The 19,254-nt window shown below is 38.6% G+C and overlaps 1 protein-coding gene across 2 annotated transcripts in view; it reads right to left on the bottom strand.

Moving 5' to 3' along the window:
• Window positions 1-19,254, bottom strand: part of LOC109030883 (facilitated trehalose transporter Tret1) — a 96,173-nt gene that overhangs the window by 62,012 nt on the left and 14,907 nt on the right. The window contains exons 1-3 of one of the 2 annotated variants that reach the window (XM_019042080.2): window positions 6,832-7,900; window positions 5,544-5,663; window positions 4,787-4,977 (exon numbers count right to left, since the gene is read on the bottom strand). In XM_019042080.2, the coding sequence (XP_018897625.2) occupies window positions 4,787-4,957 (171 nt within the window). In that variant the 5' untranslated portion in view covers window positions 4,958-4,977; window positions 5,544-5,663; window positions 6,832-7,900. Of the gene's footprint in view, window positions 1-4,786; window positions 4,978-5,543; window positions 5,664-6,831; window positions 7,901-19,254 lie in introns of those variants that run through there. The other variant, XM_019042079.2, reaches the window with a different exon arrangement.

Raw genomic sequence — 19,254 nt, 5'->3', positions numbered from 1 at the left:
TTGACACCAGATATGAATTCTACGACCAAAATTACATATAAATGGATACCAAACTCGACAATATTCTCAAATTTTGGAATTTTGACCCCCGGGGCGGCCATTTTGGGCGCCATCTTGAATTGGGGGCACCAGCATCATTTTTGGACTTGACAACATCGAAAATCGGATTCTACACGAAAAAACGAAGAGAATGATGTATCATTCAAACTTTATTACACAAGCTGCTCACAGGAGTACATCTGCAACCGCACTAGGCGTCAGGAGTTTGTCACCAGATGGTGTTTTTTGGACCACTTTGAGGGCCTAGATGAGGGTGATGGCACAGGCTAGAAGGCGGCAGACAAAGTTTTTCTAGTCACCCTGGGTATGATCTTTAATAATAGACTTGTCTGCCGAGCGTCAGGAGTTTGTCACCAGATGGTGTTTTTTGGACCACTTTGAGGGCCTAGATGAGGGTGATGGCACAGGCTAGAGGGCGGCAGACAAAAATTTTCCGTTTCAGTGCATGCAAGGCTATCGATTTAGGGGGTCAAAACATGTATCCCGAGTTTGTCACTCAAAGTCGTCTGGCTCTCGGACTAAAAACGGCACCAGAAAAATTTGTAAGAGCTTAGTGAAACTATAGAAAAATTATTGAATTAATATGTGTTATTTTGCTGAGAAATTTCTCAAATTTCAGACGCTCGTTATTCTCAATCGCAAGGCGGAATAACATCCGTAGGAAAACCGCGCGCGGAAGCGTAAATCGAGGTTTTCCGTGCGGAAATGTCAAAACTGGATGTTTTGTGCGGAAACGTCATCCTAGCGGCAGAATAAACGTTGATTAATCCGGGAGCCCGGGACGGACAAAAGCGAATCAAAAGGTTGACGTCAGGGATTAGCGGTCCATTGGATCAAGCAAATTGAGCTCTATTTTCTAGGAAAGCGTGCAACGGTCCATCAAAGGAGCCAATCAGCCGCCGACCGATTCGAGTTCCGGATCCGGCGGTGTACTTTTAATTTTGTCATAATTAGTCCGCCCGACAAATTATCGCGTCGCACAGTGGATCGAGTCAATAGGAGAGGTCGAACAGAATTTGGGATTTTTAAATACTTATACTCCGTCCATGCAAATTTTTGAGGTTTTCAAAAGATGTTTCAGTAGTTTTGCCTCCACTGGAAAAAAAGCGAAGTTGATTTAACATTCTGGATATAAAAAAGTGTGCGAGAACTTACAAACTGCTGTATCAACTGCTACAGCAGTTACTTTAGCAATGTCAAGATGTAAAACTAACTGCCGTAACGGGTAATTTAGCCTTTGGCGAGTTCTCGCACACTTTTATTACATCCAGAATGTTACACAGCTTCACTTTTTTTCGGTTTTAATAGCGAGGAGAGCAGTTAATGTTAAATTTTCGAAATCGAGTTGCCTTCAAAATTCGTCTAAACTTTTTTAGATGAAATCACTAAAATAGCAAAAACGAAAAAATGTATCTCAAGAGTATAAAACGAGACTTGTGAGAAAGCCGTAAGTGAAAGAAAAACAAAAAAAAAAACGTGGGTTTCAGAAAAAACAGCAGCAAGTAACAATATTCTTCTAGAGAGCCAATGAAAACAGTGCTATCAAGTAAAAGGCCGCCCTCCTCTGCAAATTGCTAACCTGAAAATGTGTTAGTTGTTGTGTTCTCAAAACGCAACCACGTTAGCATGAAAAAGATGGCACTTACGGCTGCCTTGCCTAACACTAACCTAGCATGAAAATGAAAAATACCTTTTTTATGTACTTGAAATAAAATCAGCCGATTTTTAATCATCCAAACGATTTCTAGGAGTCTTTCGGACGATTAAAGGCAATTTGACAAAGAACGGTGGCTTCTCTCAATAAAACTTTCCGGTTAAAAGCTTCCAAGCCCGTTTTCTCAAAACTTCATTTTTGCAATTACTGCTCTCTTCGCTATCTCGGCAGCGCAGTGGCGCACGTGCAATGCGTGAGGTATTCATGCAGTCTTGCAGGCACCAATAATGCGCACCGTGGAGTATGCACAATGTGTGAAGTACTCACGTAGCCTTGCAGGCGCTAACATTGCCGTGACTGTAATTAAAATAAAATCAGCCGATTTTTAATCATCCAAACGATTTCTAGGAGTTTTTCGGACGATTAGTGGCAATTTGACAAAGAATGGAGTCTTCTTTCAATAAAATTTTCCGGTCAGAAGCTTCTGAGCCCGTTTTCTCGAAACTTCATATTTGCACTTACTGCTCTTTTCACTATCACGGCAGAGTTTCCTCTACTCGAAAGTACTCTACTTCCTACCTCTTGAAAGTTTCATCTACAGGCACCCCTTATTATTTACCATGCGATGAATTAACCATCAAAATTTGCGGTTTTATTTAAAAATTTCAAGTCCGGTTTTTCTAATTGACTCGATCCACTGTGTGTCGTTGCAAATTGACCCGAGACTGATAACTGACCGCCCTTTGAGGTCGCGTTTGCGTTTCATCAACGTTTGTATAGCTTGAACTTGAACCCGATTGATATTGATTACGTCACGAAGGCTCATCTTGTGAAGGCGCCGGGCGTGAATGATCGATTATCGCTACATTCCCATTTGAAGGTGGGGTAAAGAATCGATTGATTTAAAAAAAAAAAAAAAGGAATCTGATGTCTTGTCACTTTAGTCCGCATTAATTTTACTATCGAGGCGCCGAAAATAAATTTAAAATAATATTAAACCAGTCTGAATTTTACGATTTTGTAGTTCTGAACTAAAAAGAGTCAATAAATCGTCACCTTCCGGCCAAAGTATTACAAGCGCCATGCGAAGTTAAAAATTTCCGCCGCCATTGTATTTTTTTACAGAGAAATTGTTAAATGAAGCTGTCGGAAAATTTCACCGAATTTTTCTAGTGCACTGGGGAAAAAAACACATTGGATCTAGAGTCCAGACTCTTGAAAACATTAACAAGAAAAAATACTCTTGATTCAATCGGATTTTTGCTTGAATCAAAACGAAATCCGCTTGAATTAAGAGGCTTGGTTCTTGATTTAAGCTAGATTCTGATTGAATCAAGAGTACTTTTTCTTGTTGATGTTTTTAAGAGTCTGGACTCTAGATCTAATGTGTTTTTTTTTCCAGTGTGCTGCCGATGATATTCAGTGAAATTTTCAAACAGAGTCCACCAAAAGTTTATCCGTAAAGAAATAAAATGGCGGCGGAAATTTTGAGACGTCGCATGCAGTGGCGTGGCGTGCTATGCGATATATCGATTGATCTGTCATTTAAACCTATGGAAAAGGATCGATAAACGGGGTGTTCGCAGCGAACACCTTAGCAATCGATTCTTTACTATGGATTCAAATGGGGAAATATCGATAATCGATCATTCACGCCACGCCACTGGTCGCATGGCGCTTGTGATAGTTTGGCCGGAAGTTAACGAAATATTGAACGGGAGTCGTTCTATTGTTTACAAAACTCTGTAAGTGTCGTTATTATTTTAGCGATGCTCTGCTGATTAACCCCTGGCGCCGTTTAGTTGCTGGACAATCACCTTTTTGCGGAAATGCGTCAAACTTGTTTGTCGTTGATTAGAAAATTGCCGACCTGTTATTCTACCTTGGTTCAAAATAGAGGCATAATCGCTTTTGTCCAAACAAAAAAGCAGAATACAGGCGATAACTTAAGTTCATTTATTCGATTCTTGTATCTCGCTCATCAGTGCATTTTTTTACTGGACGTGGGTATCATTTTCCCTCATAATAATTAGCCATTGAATTCCGCGAAAAAATTTCATTTAATGTATGAGATTAATCGTAATCATGATTCAGTGTTGAAAGACAGCTGTTGAAATTCCTAGTAATATTATATGTAGGTAAATAATAAATATCGACGGTGAAACTACCAAACCACGTATCTCGTTTGCGGTGTTTAAAAATCTACGCTCACATTTTATTTTTTTGAAGTAGACCACATCATTATCATTCCTTGAAATTTTCACTGAATTTTCTCCGCACGAAGAGAAAAAATCACAGAAATTTTCAAGACTGGACGTTAAGTAGTTTTTCATTTAAAAAATAAAGTATGGCAGGAAGTCTGCGACGTCGCAAACCGAGATACGTGGTTTGGTAGTTTCACCGTCGATATTTATCATGCGACTATTCGTCGATTTTCAAGCAAAGGTGCGTAACTCTATTTCAATGTTGCAAAATTTTCACTCTTAACTTTTTATTTTTACTAGGAAATAGTTAGAAAGTAAAAAAAAATTAAAATCGGTCACTCACTTGCTTACAGATTAAAATTTAAAATCGTCGGCCCAATTTCGAGACCTCGGTCTCATCATCAGTGATTACTGACTATGCAGATGATGAGACCAAGTTCTCTGCAAAACTGGCATGATTATTTTAAATTTTAATAAGCTTTTGCAAGTGATCGAGTGACCATTTTTAATTTTTTTCAACTTTTAATCATTTTATTTTGTGCAGTCCGTCGCACGTTTGAACAGGAAACTGCTGATTAAAAATGTCACCAATCTAATCACACGCAAAAATTAGTGAAATTCTTCACATAAATTGCTAAGTCAAATTCATGCAAATATTGAATTGTTTGAATCAATTTCGCAACCTTGTAATGGGGCACGTACTTTCGTCTGTAAAATGACTAAATTCAAGTGATCGACTTGATCTAACAACAAAATCACTGTATGATAGAGAACATGTTCAGCGGATAAAAGCTACATAAAGAAATGGCTGAGGCTGGAAAAAGCTGAAGTAAGCAGCGCTGCTGTGGAGGATATTTGAACTACTCACTAGAACGGTTTTTCTGCCGACATATTTGTTGACGTATCCGGCGAGTAAGCAGCCGATGATGGCACCAAAGTTAACAGTCGACACAATCCACGACTCCTCATCTTTGGTTATTCTGTGGGATTTTATGAGTAATGGGGTAACCGGAGATGACCAAGAGACCATCTCACCCATCAGAAACCCGGTCAGAGACACTGAAACAAAATTGCTTAGTAATTAATACTTGACAGGTTTTTTTTTCCCGATAAAAGTTAAAAAAAAGAAAGGAAAGAATTCGTTAGTTTTACTAATTATCAAATCACGTTTTGATTATTGCGACTTATTGGCATACATATCAAGAAACTTTTCAAATAAATACTATCTTGCCAAAGAAAAACGTCTAGCAAGGATCATTAAATGCGTTTTTAAAAAAGCTTGTGAATTTAAAGAACGCATCCTGAAAAGGAGCTGTAAAATTCACAAGGAAAGGGAAGTTTTCTATTTTAAAAAATAATATTTACCTCCGGTATAATTGCAGTAAAACAAGGTGGAAAAAATTCATAAGTCTAATGTTTCCAGTCTCTGACTCATAAAATTATCCAAATAAAGGTGTGGAAAAAAATACCCGGGTTTGTTTTTGAAGACCCTTGTCACGTTAATTTCACCGACTCCGTTGAAAAAAAATTTCAACAACCACAATATAAATTCAACATCCTATTTTTTTTAGATGACCAATGATCATGCAGAAAAAATGGAGGAAATTTAAAGGTTGAAATCTTACCTATTCCCGTCGCCAGAAACTGGGGGCCCGTCCGAGATCCATCTCCTTTCTCCGTATCACATACTTCCTGCGGACAAGGAGGAGGTCGCGAATTTGTCGTCGAGTCCTCTGTCGTGTTTTCTGTAACATACAAGCAACTCAAATCAGCATTCTCAGACTGCAAACCAAATAAACATTATGGGCGGACAGGCAGGCGGGAAATCGGGAAAAATCCTAGTCCGATCGATATTCGGACCGCGTTTAGCAGAAAGGAACCAAGCCAGATCACCTACTGTCAAATTTAACCGTGCAATTTATTTTTTTACGAGAGAACTTTTTTGCGGATTCCTTTGAAAATTTTAAGGAATTATCTTTGTATTATGCAGAAAATTCACTGAAATTTGCACATAAATCGGCACCATCATTTCCATGTAAAAAATTAAATTGTCCAATTGAGTTAGGCGATGGCTGATGTGGTTTGGTTCCACTAAACGCGGTCCATTTAGGACACTTTCGGATTGGATTGTCTTCTAGCTCACACGGCGGAAAACACAATTAAAAATAACCGTTCCAAAAGCACCAAGGGCCGCTATTCCCTAATTTTTAAGCGCCGGTCGGCCCCTGATAAGCATGATGAATTCTCCATCATAATTTTTTGATCCAATCACGTAATTAAAGACTCCATTAATTTATTTTCTAAGTAATTGCAGGATTTAATCATTGAAACTCGGAAGTATCCTTGAAAAATATCACAATTCGTTTTTTTTTAAAAAAAAATTGCCCGCAAAGGGCTCTTTGATAGTAGCACTTGAATTTCCACAGTCATTGACTTATTTTACGAGTTATTTGAAGAGCACACCTTTTTAAAGTGCTACAGAAGATCCGCCATTTCTATTCTCGGATTTAGTTTCAACGCTTAACTAAAGACAGCTTATCCTCTGTGGCACTTATAAAATGCTTGAATTTATTTGGTGTGGCCGTACCAAAAACTACTTTTTTGCGGAAATTTTGCTATCATATGTACATGAACTTGAACACATGTTTAAATGTATGAAATTATCGCCTGAAATGTTCAACCCGGTTTCCTTGTGTTCCTAAAAATCAATAAAATGAGAAAAATTAACCAATAGTTTCTTTTTTGAAGGAATGTATGGTGTTCTCCCTGAGTTTCTCAATCATGCGCCGATTGCATTGAACTCGTGAGTTTACTATTTGTAAAAATAGATAAATGACGGGAAATATATAAAATTAAGAAGCAAAATACCATATTCTTAACATTTCAAAAATGACACAATTATATTTGAAATACCTCGAGGTCAGGCACTGTTGAGAGTGTTTTGCAGTTTACAGTTTCATTTTGTGAACACATTTTCGAGGATCAACGGGCGTGTCACGAGAGAGTTGTAATGAAGGAATTTCACTAGAACTCAACGAAATAGATTTCGTAGTCGTCGCACATGTTCCTTGGTAGAGTCACTCAACGTAACATTGTGTTGAATTTCAGTTACACTCAGAACTCGATGAATAAATACTCATAGTATTCACACATTTTTATTTCTTTAAAGATCGTTATCGTAAAAATATATTATTTTTTTCACGATTAACAGAGAATTTTTCTAAATTTCTATTATATTTAATTTATTTTTTTAATAATAAATTCAACTTAAATCGTGTCAAAATAAAACCACTTAAACAAGTATAGCAAGGTCGACTATTAGCACGTGAATCACAAACAAGCACTTTAAGTTTACACTTTCCGCCAATAATAAGAACTTTTACCAATTACCCTAAAACTCTATGAAAATTAAGTCTAAATCAAAATCAAATCCCGCCTCCATTTTGATATTTCTTCTTTGCAAGTTTAATGATTGAGTATGTAGACCAATAACACTCAAACAAACACCTTAAAATCGTGCTTTCAAAAATTATAGAAACTTTCACGCACGTCCCTAGAATTCGACATAAATTAAGTCAAAGTCAAAATCGAAACCTCGCTCCATTTTTAATATTTTTATCCGCGATATATCTTTTCTAATTTTAAAGTTAGGAGAATGCCTTTTGCGGCGATTTTTAAGGTTTTTTGGGTTCACAAAACTTTAAAGTTTGGCTTTTGTGAGAGTGTAGCCGAGGCGAAATAATGTAAATTCAATCGAAAAAATTATTTTGGAAATCTTCAAAACTTAGGAGGCAAAATGTCAACACGACAATTGGCACTGATTCTGTTTAGGCTGAAGTTCTGACTGAACGTCACTGAAACTGAATACTTCACTGCTGAAACTTCCAGAAAGTTACCGTGAAATAAAAACGGTTTGCCAGTCTGCAGACCGAACGATGCACTAGGCGCAAAGTATACTTGAACCTCTTTTAAAAGAGTTCCTCCTCAACACTGACAATTATCAATTATTACATCATAGATCTCAGAGATTTTCGATTTGTCTTACGCGGCAGTTGCCAGATTGTAAGTAAAATCTGCCGATTCAAACGAAATGCCACGCAGGAGACTAAGGAGTAAAAGTTTTCTTCATGGATGCAACTATTCGGCCTTGACGGATGTCCGCGTTGCATACACAAAAATATGAAGGCGAACTAGCTTTCCACGCGATTAAGATCCAATGTGCACATGCACTTTGAACTTTTTGTTCGATGATATTGCGAAATCGCCGTAGATAAAATCGCAAATCCATTGCAAATGTATGCGATGAAATCGCAGTTTATTACACTTTTTTGTTCGATACTGTTGCAATAATGTTGAAGATAAAAATAACATGGAAAAACTGTTGCACTAAATCTGTGTCAATAAAATTGCGATACATTTTCCGATCAAATCGCAACTTATCGCGATCACTGCTACTGGGGCACACTCATTGCGGCTCATTCTCAACTTTCATATAGTCATCGATTTTTGTGTCAGCGGACCGAAAGACAAAGAAGACAAACTGAAGATAAAGCGATCCTATTGAGGAAAGCCGGTGGTTGCAATGGACGAACGAAGTAAGTAATAGACTAACTAACAACAACCCACGAGAGACCCTGTAGTTAGTCCATAATTTTCCCCCTTAGTCTATAACAACCACAAGCACTGAAACAAAAAAAAACTCCGGCCTCGGAAGTCGTACTTACGAGCTATATAGACATACCGTTGCGCGTTCCGGGCGTAGCACCCGGAGCAAAATCAGCTTTACAGATCCAGTATCCCGGAACTTTCGGATTCCGAGCCCAACATGGACGGTGTGTCTATATAACTCGTAATTTTTTTCAGTGCGTTTCAACCAATTGGATGGTTCCATGTTCCTACTGCCGTGCTAAGGAAGAACGCGTATGAACCATCAGACGTTCGCAGGATTTCCTTGGATGAAGACGTGAATTGCAATGGACAAAGAATATGGTGTCCATTTTAGATAATTTAGCTGCAATTTACTAAAGACTCCGAAAATTAAGGAAAAATATCCATAACTCTCCTAATAATAACATTTTATCGAAGGAACCCATTTCAACCAATAGGATTCAACGGTTTACTCCTTAGTCACTGCTGTCTATTGCTTTGTCTATCAATTTCAATAATCAGCCCGCAGATCTCCACTTACGGTATTTTTTCTCCGATGAAATTTGACAACCCGAAGTAGGAATCCCCGTCGATCATCCTGTTCGAGGAACGGAGATGCAACGGTGATCAATCAGTCAGACTCGCGGTGCGTTCTGGGACTTTTAGAGGGTTCAATGAGGCTGCAGACTGCAGATCAAGGTGCCAGTGCCAGTGAAGTGCTATTGCATGGAAGCAACATTTTTCGTCACGACAGGGTGTTTCAAAAGTGATGCAAGTTACGGGAAGACGCTGACGTCCCGGACTCAAGAGATGGGCTTTGCTTGGAGGGTATGGATTCGATCGACATGAATCGATCGACTCGATTCGATCGACAAATTATGAATCGACGATGTATGTCGATTCGATCGACATAAATTCGATCGAAAAAACCGAATCGTCAACCTAACTCGTCAAATACATGAGTCGATCGACAAAAAACGTGAGTCGTCGACGAATGAAAACGTGAGTCGGTCGACAAAACCGTGAATGGATCGACAAACCCGTGAATGGATTGACAAACCCGTGAATCGATCGAAAAACCCGTTAATGATCGACAACCGTGAATCGATCGAAAAACCCGTTAATCGATCGAAAAATCCGTTAATCGATTGATAAACCCGTGAATGGATTGACAAACCCTTGAATCGATCGACAAACATGTGAAGCCCCCCCCCCCCCCCTCCCCCGGTGAACCTGTGAACATGGTTCTTTTGGACCCCCTCGCATTGTTTCTTTTATAAAAGAAAAAAAAATACAAAACAATTTCGATTCAATGGCATCAACGTCATCTTTTCCGAGGCACAGAGTATTAAACCACCCCTCACACAAAGTTGAGTTAGGTTTGTATGCCATGTATTTGAAGTTCGTGCAACCGAAGTGCGAGGATTTTCCGAAGACTTGACACCGCTGCTCATTATACTTCGGCTAAAACGCAAAAGATCATTGCTTGACATCAATGATATCGCCCCCCTCTCCTCCGGGGAACTGGCACGGGAGGGGTGCGCAATGAGCCAATTCATAAACCGAGAATTAATCACTCATCAGTCAAAATTTAATGAATGGGATTACCTGAAGTCGCACCGCCCATTGCCGTAAATCAGCACTCGCCACCATCGCGCAAATGGTCCAGCCGGGGGGACCGGGGGGTGGGGGAGCTGAGGCTAGCCGCAAAGCCCCCCTTAACCCCGACGGTCATTTGATGGGTTTTTACATGCAGGGTTGCCGCTTTAATGACCAATTAAAAATTGCAAGAGTGCTGCGCTACTAAATTTTATTTCACTTAGTCCGAAAACTTAGTGAATTGTCTCTACTTCTATGTAGTTAGACGCTATATTTTGTAAAGTTTTTTTTTTTTTTAATAATCATTGAATTTTAGTATATTTTCATAGTAAAAACAAGCAGGAAAGTCCAACACGAGGTGTTGGATACGCGCGGCATGATCATGAATAATCCTAATTTAACCGACGATTTATGGGAGGAAAAGGAAGTTTAATCGATGAGTGACAACTTGAACTTATTAATAGAGGGAAGCAATGAAGTATAATGGTGCCAAAAGGAGAACAAAAACATTTACATGTAAATATGAGCTGCGAAGCTAAAAATATAAACATTCGTCGCATTAAATAAAATGATAATGTATGATTGTATGATTGTATGATTGTATGATTGTATGATTGTATGATTGTATGATTGATGAAATCGCGACGGACATAACTAGAAGTGGAGTTGTTGCATGTATGAGGAATTTGCGGTATGACTATCGATTCTTACGTAAAAGTTCGCGAGAAACACGATGGTGCCACTGGTTTTCCCTGAAATCAACTCCCAAGCTCACGAAAAGCTTTCAAGTTGAGGCCAAAATAGAGGGGATATCCCATGCTATCCTGAGAGTCCACCTCTACATCAAAACAAACTCTCCATGCAAAAATAGGGAGCAAATACATTGACAGGGCTGCCACTTTATTCGGGGACTCTAAAACTGAAAACACCGCTTCACTTTTAATGTATCTTTGCATGGAGAGTTCGTCTCAGAGTAGCGTGGGATATCCCCTCCATTTTAGCCTGAACTTGAGAGCTTTTTTGAGCTTTGGAGCTGATTTCAAGGAAAAGCAGTGTCCGCATCGTGTTCTTCGCGAACTTTTACATAAGAATCAACAGTCAAATCGCAAATTCCTCACACATGCAACATCTTCATTGTGGATGGTCATATAAATAGGAATGAATTTGCATTTACGTAAAATTGTCTTGGTTCTATGTAAGTTCCACTTTTTAATTACAACCCGGACCTCATAACCTGTTTCGTCTGTCCCCGAAGGGTGAACCTCGGTTTCGAGTGATAAAAGCACTGGCGTCACCATGCAGAGCGATATTTGGGTTCGTAACGCTCACTCCACACATGCTGATAACGCGAATAAAAAGGTCCTCGAAAGCTGTCCTAAATCCTCGCTAACGTGGCCTTTATTAATAAAACTCCAATTCGCAGTTGGATATCCTTTCCAACTCGGTTCCCAATTGATTTTTCCTGCGGAAGCGGCGTAAGTCAGCGTTGCCATGTCAGGCAATAATAGTGATGATTTTTTTATGGAAGGTGAAAGAAAGAGCGCATGAGGTGGAAGAGACCCAGTGGCGTGGCGTGAGTGATCGATTATCGGTATTCCTCCATTTGAAACTATGGTAAAGACTCGATTATCAAGAGGTTCGCTGCGAACACCCTGTTTATCGATCCTTTTCTATAGGTTTGAATGATAGATCAATCGCTATATCGCAAAGCACGCCATGCCAATGAACACCCCACGCGAACGGTACTTGATCAAGCATGTGTGAAAAACACAGATGTGTTAAATTTTTGACATTTTCCGTTTTTTTTTTGAGCAGTATTTTCAGCGCTACACCGAAAGGAACAGACTATTATCACGGTATGTAAGTGTCACAGGAAGTCTATCTCATCTTGGAACCCGCGGGTAGGCTTTTTAGTGAGTGCAACAGAAAGAGTCAATAATTATGCACTTGGTTTGGCTCCGTCGCATGCAGAGGAGTAACTTTTTTTAGAAAAAAGAGAAAGTATTTTTCTTATAAACTTGACTTTTTTGGTCAGAGGTAGACAAGTGAAGCCATAGCTAATTACAATTGAAATTTTGAAACGAGAATGGTTCTTCGTGAAAAATGGAAAAAAAAACTATACAATTTTCAAGAAATAAAAAAAAAATTATAAAATAACTTGGTTTTCCTTTGCTAAACTCAATTCTCATAATTTTACACAGCTTTAATTTATAAACAAGGAATGTCGTTATTATTAAAAATATGAAGTCTCGAAATTTCCACAACTCATTAATTACTTTACCTTATTTTAAAATGAATTATGTATTGATAGACACATGCCTATTTCTCTCAGTGATATGCGGGTTGAAAATACTATGTACTCCTTATCGATACATATCAATTGGACTGCATTTTGCAATTTAGAAACTATAAATTCTGGCTCATCTGCAAAAACACTTATGTGCCTACGGAAACTAATGGCACATACGTTGTTTGTAAATCTCCGCATGATAGCGATCAGTGGCAAAGCGTGGGTGATCGAATACCGATATTTCCCCGTTTGAAGCTATAGTATTAAGAATCGATTGAAGGTGTTCGTTGCAAACACCCTGTTTATCGATATTTCTGTAGGTTTAAATGGTAGATCAGTCGATATATCGCAAAGCACGCACGCCTCTGAGCGATACCTCACTAGCAACATAGAGCGAAGCATTGCGCGTTCACGCCTCGCACCATAGCGCCTTCAATTTTTGCATATGCAACACGGACATCCATCGAGTACGAATAGTTGTATCTCTGCGCCGTCCTCAACGCGCTTGCTCTCCCTTGTTCAATGGAGTTGGACTAGATAGCTTCCGTTCAAAGTGAAAACGCCGCGTATCTCCATTTAACACTTTTTCAATTTTTTTCTGACAAAATGCTGTTTTACAAAAAAACTCGACAAATATTCGTCCTTCGTTTTTTCAATACAACTTCGTGGCAATTGAATTTTCTTGTAATATAACAGTACGTGCTGGAAAAAAAGGAGACAATTTTGAGTGGAGTTGCGGTGTTTTTGCTGTGGACGAGGTATAGAGGTGGAATTTCAACGTAGAGTGAGATATTTCCTCCACGAAGGCCTGAACTTTGAGGGATTTTTTTGAGCTTAAAAGTAGTTGATTTCAGCAAACAAAAAAAAAAACAAAAAAAAAAAAAACCAGGGGGACCATCGTATATCTTGCGAAACATTACACAAAAAAGCAAGTACATCAAATTTTTTTCCAGAAGAACAACTCGTTACTGAGCAAACGAATGAATAAAATAGACTAGAAGTATTAAGTTTCAAAAATCTTCTTTCAAAATCTCAAATAAATTAACGCTACGAAAATTAGACCGAGTTTATCAGCAATGAGCCAACCCACTTTTTCGAAAAAATTGAGTTTTGAATGTTTCTGATGTCCACTAGTCGTATATTTTCTCCTGCCAAAAACTATACGTCGAACAAAAAAAAATGGTTTTTGAAAGGAGGGATTAAAGGTTATTCTCTACATTGAGTCTACTTGTATATATGTAGATTAAGATCTATGTTAGATGAATTAATGTGGGTTGGATCTATCGAACAAACTGGTAATTCTTATTACTGGAAAAAAACACATTGGATCTGGAGTCAGACTCTTAAAAACATCGACAAGAAAAAATACTCTTGATTCAATCAGATTTAAGCTTAGATCAAGAACCAAGCCTCTTAATTTGAGGGGATTTCCTTTTGATTTAAGCTTAAATCTGATTGAATCAAGAGTCACTTTTTCTAGTGCAATGCTTCAAGAGTCTGGACTCTAGATCAAATGGTTATTTCTTCCATTGTTAATTTCCTAACCCAGCGCCAGCGTGTTCGAACAGAACCTACGAATCCTATGAATTCCTAGATTCGAGACCATCGGCAACCATGCGTGTCCGTTCTGCTCTCTTCAGCCGTGTGGGAAGCTCCGTAAATCAAGACAAGTATCTTTTATGATTTTTAAAATCATAAATCCTCCCCTCCCCCTCCTGCCCTGGCGGAACGAGCCCCTGGCTTCGGGAATATCCGAACTTTCGGCGTTCCGGGGTTTTTTTTTTCGCCGAATAAATCACGGATCACGGCCCAACTTTGAGCTTAACTTTTTTCCGGATCTGCTCGGGTTGCGTGCCCTTCCTCATCGAGAAAAGCCCCGACGCCAATTTCGATCGAACTGCTCCGAGCAGACGACCGATATCGAAGAGCACGCCTGCGGGCTGATTATTGAAACTGATAGACAAAGCTATAGACAAAGAAGACATAGGTAGTATGGAGCGTCCTTATTGGTTGAAATGTGTGTTTCTTCACGGAAAAAAATTAAATGTTGATTTAGCATTCATACTGTTAAAATGATGTCCGAAAAGTTTCAAATGCTGATTTTTCAATACAAAAATGCTAACATAACATTTTCATGTGTACGTTTTGCAGTGGACGTAGTTACGTTAGCATTTGTTAAAATGTAAAATCAGCATTTGAAATATGTCGGACATCTTTTAAACAGTATAAATGCTAAATCAACATTTAATTTTTTTCCGTGTTGAAATGTGTGGTTCTTATGGACTAAGGGAGAAAATGATGGACTAACTGTCGGGTTTCTCGTGGGTTGCCGTTACCTAGTTTGTCTATTATCCACTGCCTTTGTCCATTGCAACCACTAGCTTCCACCAATAGGATCCTCTCATATCCCTTTTGTCGTCTTTGTCTATAGCTTTGTCTATCAATTTCAGTAATCGGCCTGCTGCTCGGTAACGTAAGTACCATGAATCAAAGCAATATGAACCGCATTCAGCAGAAAGGAACCAAGCTACATCAGGTGTTTGTTATCGAATTTAACTGAGCAATTTAATTTTTTACAAGAGAACGTTTGTGCGGATTCTTTTGAAAATTGTAAGAATTTTGCTTAGTACTATGCAGAAAATTCACTGAAATTTGCACGAAAATCCGCACAACCGTTTTTATGTAAAACGTTAAACTACCTAATTAAATTTGACAATAGCTGATGTGGTTTGATTTCTTTCTGCTTAACGCGATCCATAAATTTTATGAAATCTTTGTATCGCATATTATTGCCTTAAAAAAACAACAAAAATGACGTAATGGGCCTGAGACGAAAATACAAAACCAACTTGAAATGGGAATGAGGCCGCAAAAATAAAAAATAAAAAAAGAACAGTATCACATGCATTTTCAACCGGAAATGAAACGAAAATTAAAAACCTTTTTTTTAACCTTCTCATGTGCGATCTATAATTTTATTTAAATTATGTTCTGATGCCGTGAATGGGTGGTTCTCATAGACTAAGGGGATAAACGATGGACTAATGAAGGGTCTCTCGCGGGTAGCAGTTAGTTAGCTTATTACGTACCTTCCTTGTCTATTGCAACCACCCGCTTCCACCAATAGAATAAATCCATATCCATTGTCTTTTATGTGAATAGCTTTGTCTATCATTATCAACAATCAGCCCGCTGGCGGTTTGACTTTGAGGCACCATGTATGTATGTATGTGATGCAATCAATAGAAGATACGCCGTGTCTAACATTAGCCAAAACTGTCGACTCCTTTTTTGTGCTAACGTTCAGCTTGTTAAACTTCGGCATTTCTGCGTCACTTTTTCACGCGTTTCACAAAGCACCACACCGCGGCGATTGCTTACCGTTCCCCACATGATTCAGGAACTTGCCATCAGGGCGGAGCAAGAAGGGGAATAAAAACATCTCTTGAAGGGACGAGCCTCCACCCAATAAATATCGTTCGCTTATGAGCCAGTTGTCACTTTTTCCAATGTTGGCGGTTCTACCCGTATCTGCCTAACGCGGCGTGTTTTGCCAGGGTGACATGATGGGTTATAACTTTTGTGCTATACTGAAGCGAGGGGTGATGTGGATCGTATTCGGAAAAAAGGAACCCAGGTGTCAAAATTTCATGAAAAATTCTATCTTGAAATTTCATGTGAAATATTTCATGAAATGTCAGAAATTTATGAAAGATATTGAAAAATACCGATTCCTTCTCATGTTTCGCCAAATGTAAAAATGAAAATTGCATCGAAAAAAAGTGAAATTGATTTAACATTCTGGATGTGAAACAAGTGTGCGAGAACTCATAAAATGCCGAATCACCCGCCAGAACAATTAAATTTACATCTCAGCATTGTAAAAGTAACTGCTATGTCGCGTAATGCAGCATTTTTTAAGTTCTCACACACTTTGTTTACTTCCAGAATGTTAAATCAACTTCACTTTTTTTTTCGGCGTGGGGTAATGAACATTTTAACAGTTTTCTGAAGTTGTCTCTTTAAAATTTACGAAGTTTTTTAGGAGTTCTTTTGACAGTCGTTGTTACGAAGGTAGCTATTTTCATTAGCTGTCATAACATATTGGAACTACATTTTGCCATTAAAAACTACTATTTTTAGCTCCTCATAAAAGCAACTTTGCACATAGGAAGGGAAACTAATGACTCATACGTTGTTTCTACGATAAGCCACAAATAGTAGTTCCAAACAGAGAATTTGCAGGTGTCTGAAATTTGATGAATTTTGTGTTTAAGTGCAAACTACTGAGTGAACTGAACACGTGGATACGCTTGGTTCATGAATTGAACAATTATAGGAGAGTAAATGACAAAATGATTTAATCTGCTAAAATACGTTTTTAAATGGGAATTGCCGCCAGATGACGTGCATTTTCTCACTTTTAAATGTATTTTTATTCTATTTCCTGTATCAGTAAAAAATTATAAAAAATACTGTGAAATCAGTTCTTCAAGCACTTTCATATGAGGCAATAAAAAATTTGCATGCAAATTCCCACATGGGTCCTTTTGAATTCAGAGTATCTGTATGCAAAACAATCGGACAAATTTGGCATAGCTGAACGCGGGGCTGAGGCGATAAAGCGCGAATTTGGATGGCGGGCAAAAATCGTGTCGTTTCGAGTGTGCAAAATTTGAAATGTGCGGCGATGGCGGGATAACACGCTGGAGCGTGATCGCCAAAGAGTGTTGTCAGATCTCTCTGATAACTGGAAGTGTAATGGTAGACACTCAGCGATGTATCCTTTCATAAAAGGATATATTTCATCACAGGATATCATACTATCTAACCAGAGGCTATGCCCCCTGGCTACTACGCGGTCCAACTCCCTGAGGCCGCCACGCGTAGAGAGAGGCCCTCCATTGATGAATTATTCACTGGAAAAAAAAAAACACATTGGATCTAGAGTCCAGACTCTTGAAAACATTGACAAGAATAAAATACTCTTGATTCAATCGGATTTTTGCTGAATCAAACGAAATCCGCTTAAATTAAGAGGCTTGGTTCTTGATATAAGCTAGATTCTGATTGAATCAAGAGTACTTTTTCTTGTCGATGTTTTTAAGAGTCTGGACTCTAGATCCAATGTGTTTTTTTTCTAGTGTTGGCAATGGTGGTTATTCCAAGCTTATTGCTTTTACTTACGGGATTCCAACATTCAACCGCTGACTTTTCCTAAAATTGAAGTTTTTTCCCCTCGGTGTATTTAAGGAAACCCCATTTCTCCCGGATTATTCGACCCTAGGCCTAAATTTTGCATTGTATTTAAAAATTGGACGTATTTGCGCTTAAAAGGACAATTTGCAATTTTATTACTTAGGAAGAAGAAACTATGAAATAGACAAAACACAAGAAAATAGGCAACCAAAGCTAAATACCAACAAACAGAATGCCTGGGACGTTTTGGGGGTGGTTCCAACCCCCTCTTTGCCCAGGAAATAAAAGATACAAACATAAAAATCAGAAACCCCCAAGACCCACACTCGTGAAACAAACAAAAAAAAATGAATAAAATAAAATAAAATCCATGAAAACATGATATACGAGGGTTAACGAACAATACCACCTAACTGACAAAAATGAGTTAGCGACGTTGCCACATTCTGCAGTGTCAAATACGCAAGCTGATGATTTCAGTTTTTCCCAATTCTGTAGAGGAGCACCTCGGTGGCAGTGTAATGTATATATAAAAAAAATGAGATTTTGACCTTAAAATTACAAAAATGGCGACGAGTTCTCTTCGTTCAGCAAAATCATCAGTTCGCAGATAAGCGGTATTGTTCACTGACCATCAATATGCGTATCACGGCGACTGCATTGTCATTGGCGCAATGCGTGAAGTATTCCTGCAGTCTCGTAGGCACTGAGTTTCAAATCGACCGAGCCGACCGCACTGTGTTTGGCGCAATGCGTTAAGTATTCACACGGTCTTGTAGGCGCTAATATGCATTCCACGCAGATAGGCGGTATTGTTCGTTAACCATCGATATGCGTATCACGGCGACTGCATTGTCATTGGCGCAATGCGTGAAGTATTCGCACAGACTCGTAGGCGCTAATATGAGTTTCAAACCGACCGAGGCAACCGCACTGTGTTTGGCGCAATGCGTTAAGTATTCACACGGTCTTGTAGGCGCTAGTATGCATTCCTCGCAGATAGGTGGTATTGCTCGTTAGCCATCGTATGAAAATATAAAACACCCAAATGTATGCACGGACACTGAAAAAAAAGTCTCGGCGATTTGACCAAGGTCCGTTGATACCTTTACCTTCTCACTTTTTTTTTACCAATTATTGGTAATTTTACCAAGACAGACTGGTAAGCTTACCTAAAACCGGTATTTTTACTGTTTTTTTCAGGTAAGAATACCACTTTATTTGTAATCAATTCCCGGTAACTTTGCGGTTTTATCTCGGTAATTCTACCACAGTCGATAAAAAATATTGGCGTCTTTACCAAGGTCCAGTAAAATTACCGAAAAAGTTCAATAATTTCACCAAGATTTCTCGGTGAAATTACCAATTCCATAAAAGGGTAATTTTACCAAGAAAGAAATGGGATCAAGTAGAACCCTGAATTTTTGGTAATTTTACCCTTTTCTTGGTAAATACACCGAGATTTTTTTTCAGTGGAGTTTCTTTTGATTTTGAGTTTTCTCTTTGATTCTTTTTTTCTTTTGGAAAAAAGTTAAATGTTGATTTAGCATTTATATTGTTAAAAAGATGTCCGACAAGTTTCAAATGCTGATTTTACAATA

The sequence above is a fragment of the Bemisia tabaci genome, chromosome 9 (genome assembly GCF_918797505.1).
Source record: "Bemisia tabaci chromosome 9, PGI_BMITA_v3".
Taxonomy (NCBI): Eukaryota; Metazoa; Arthropoda; class Insecta; order Hemiptera; family Aleyrodidae; genus Bemisia; species Bemisia tabaci.
This window is presented reverse-complemented; position numbering and strand designations above follow the sequence as displayed.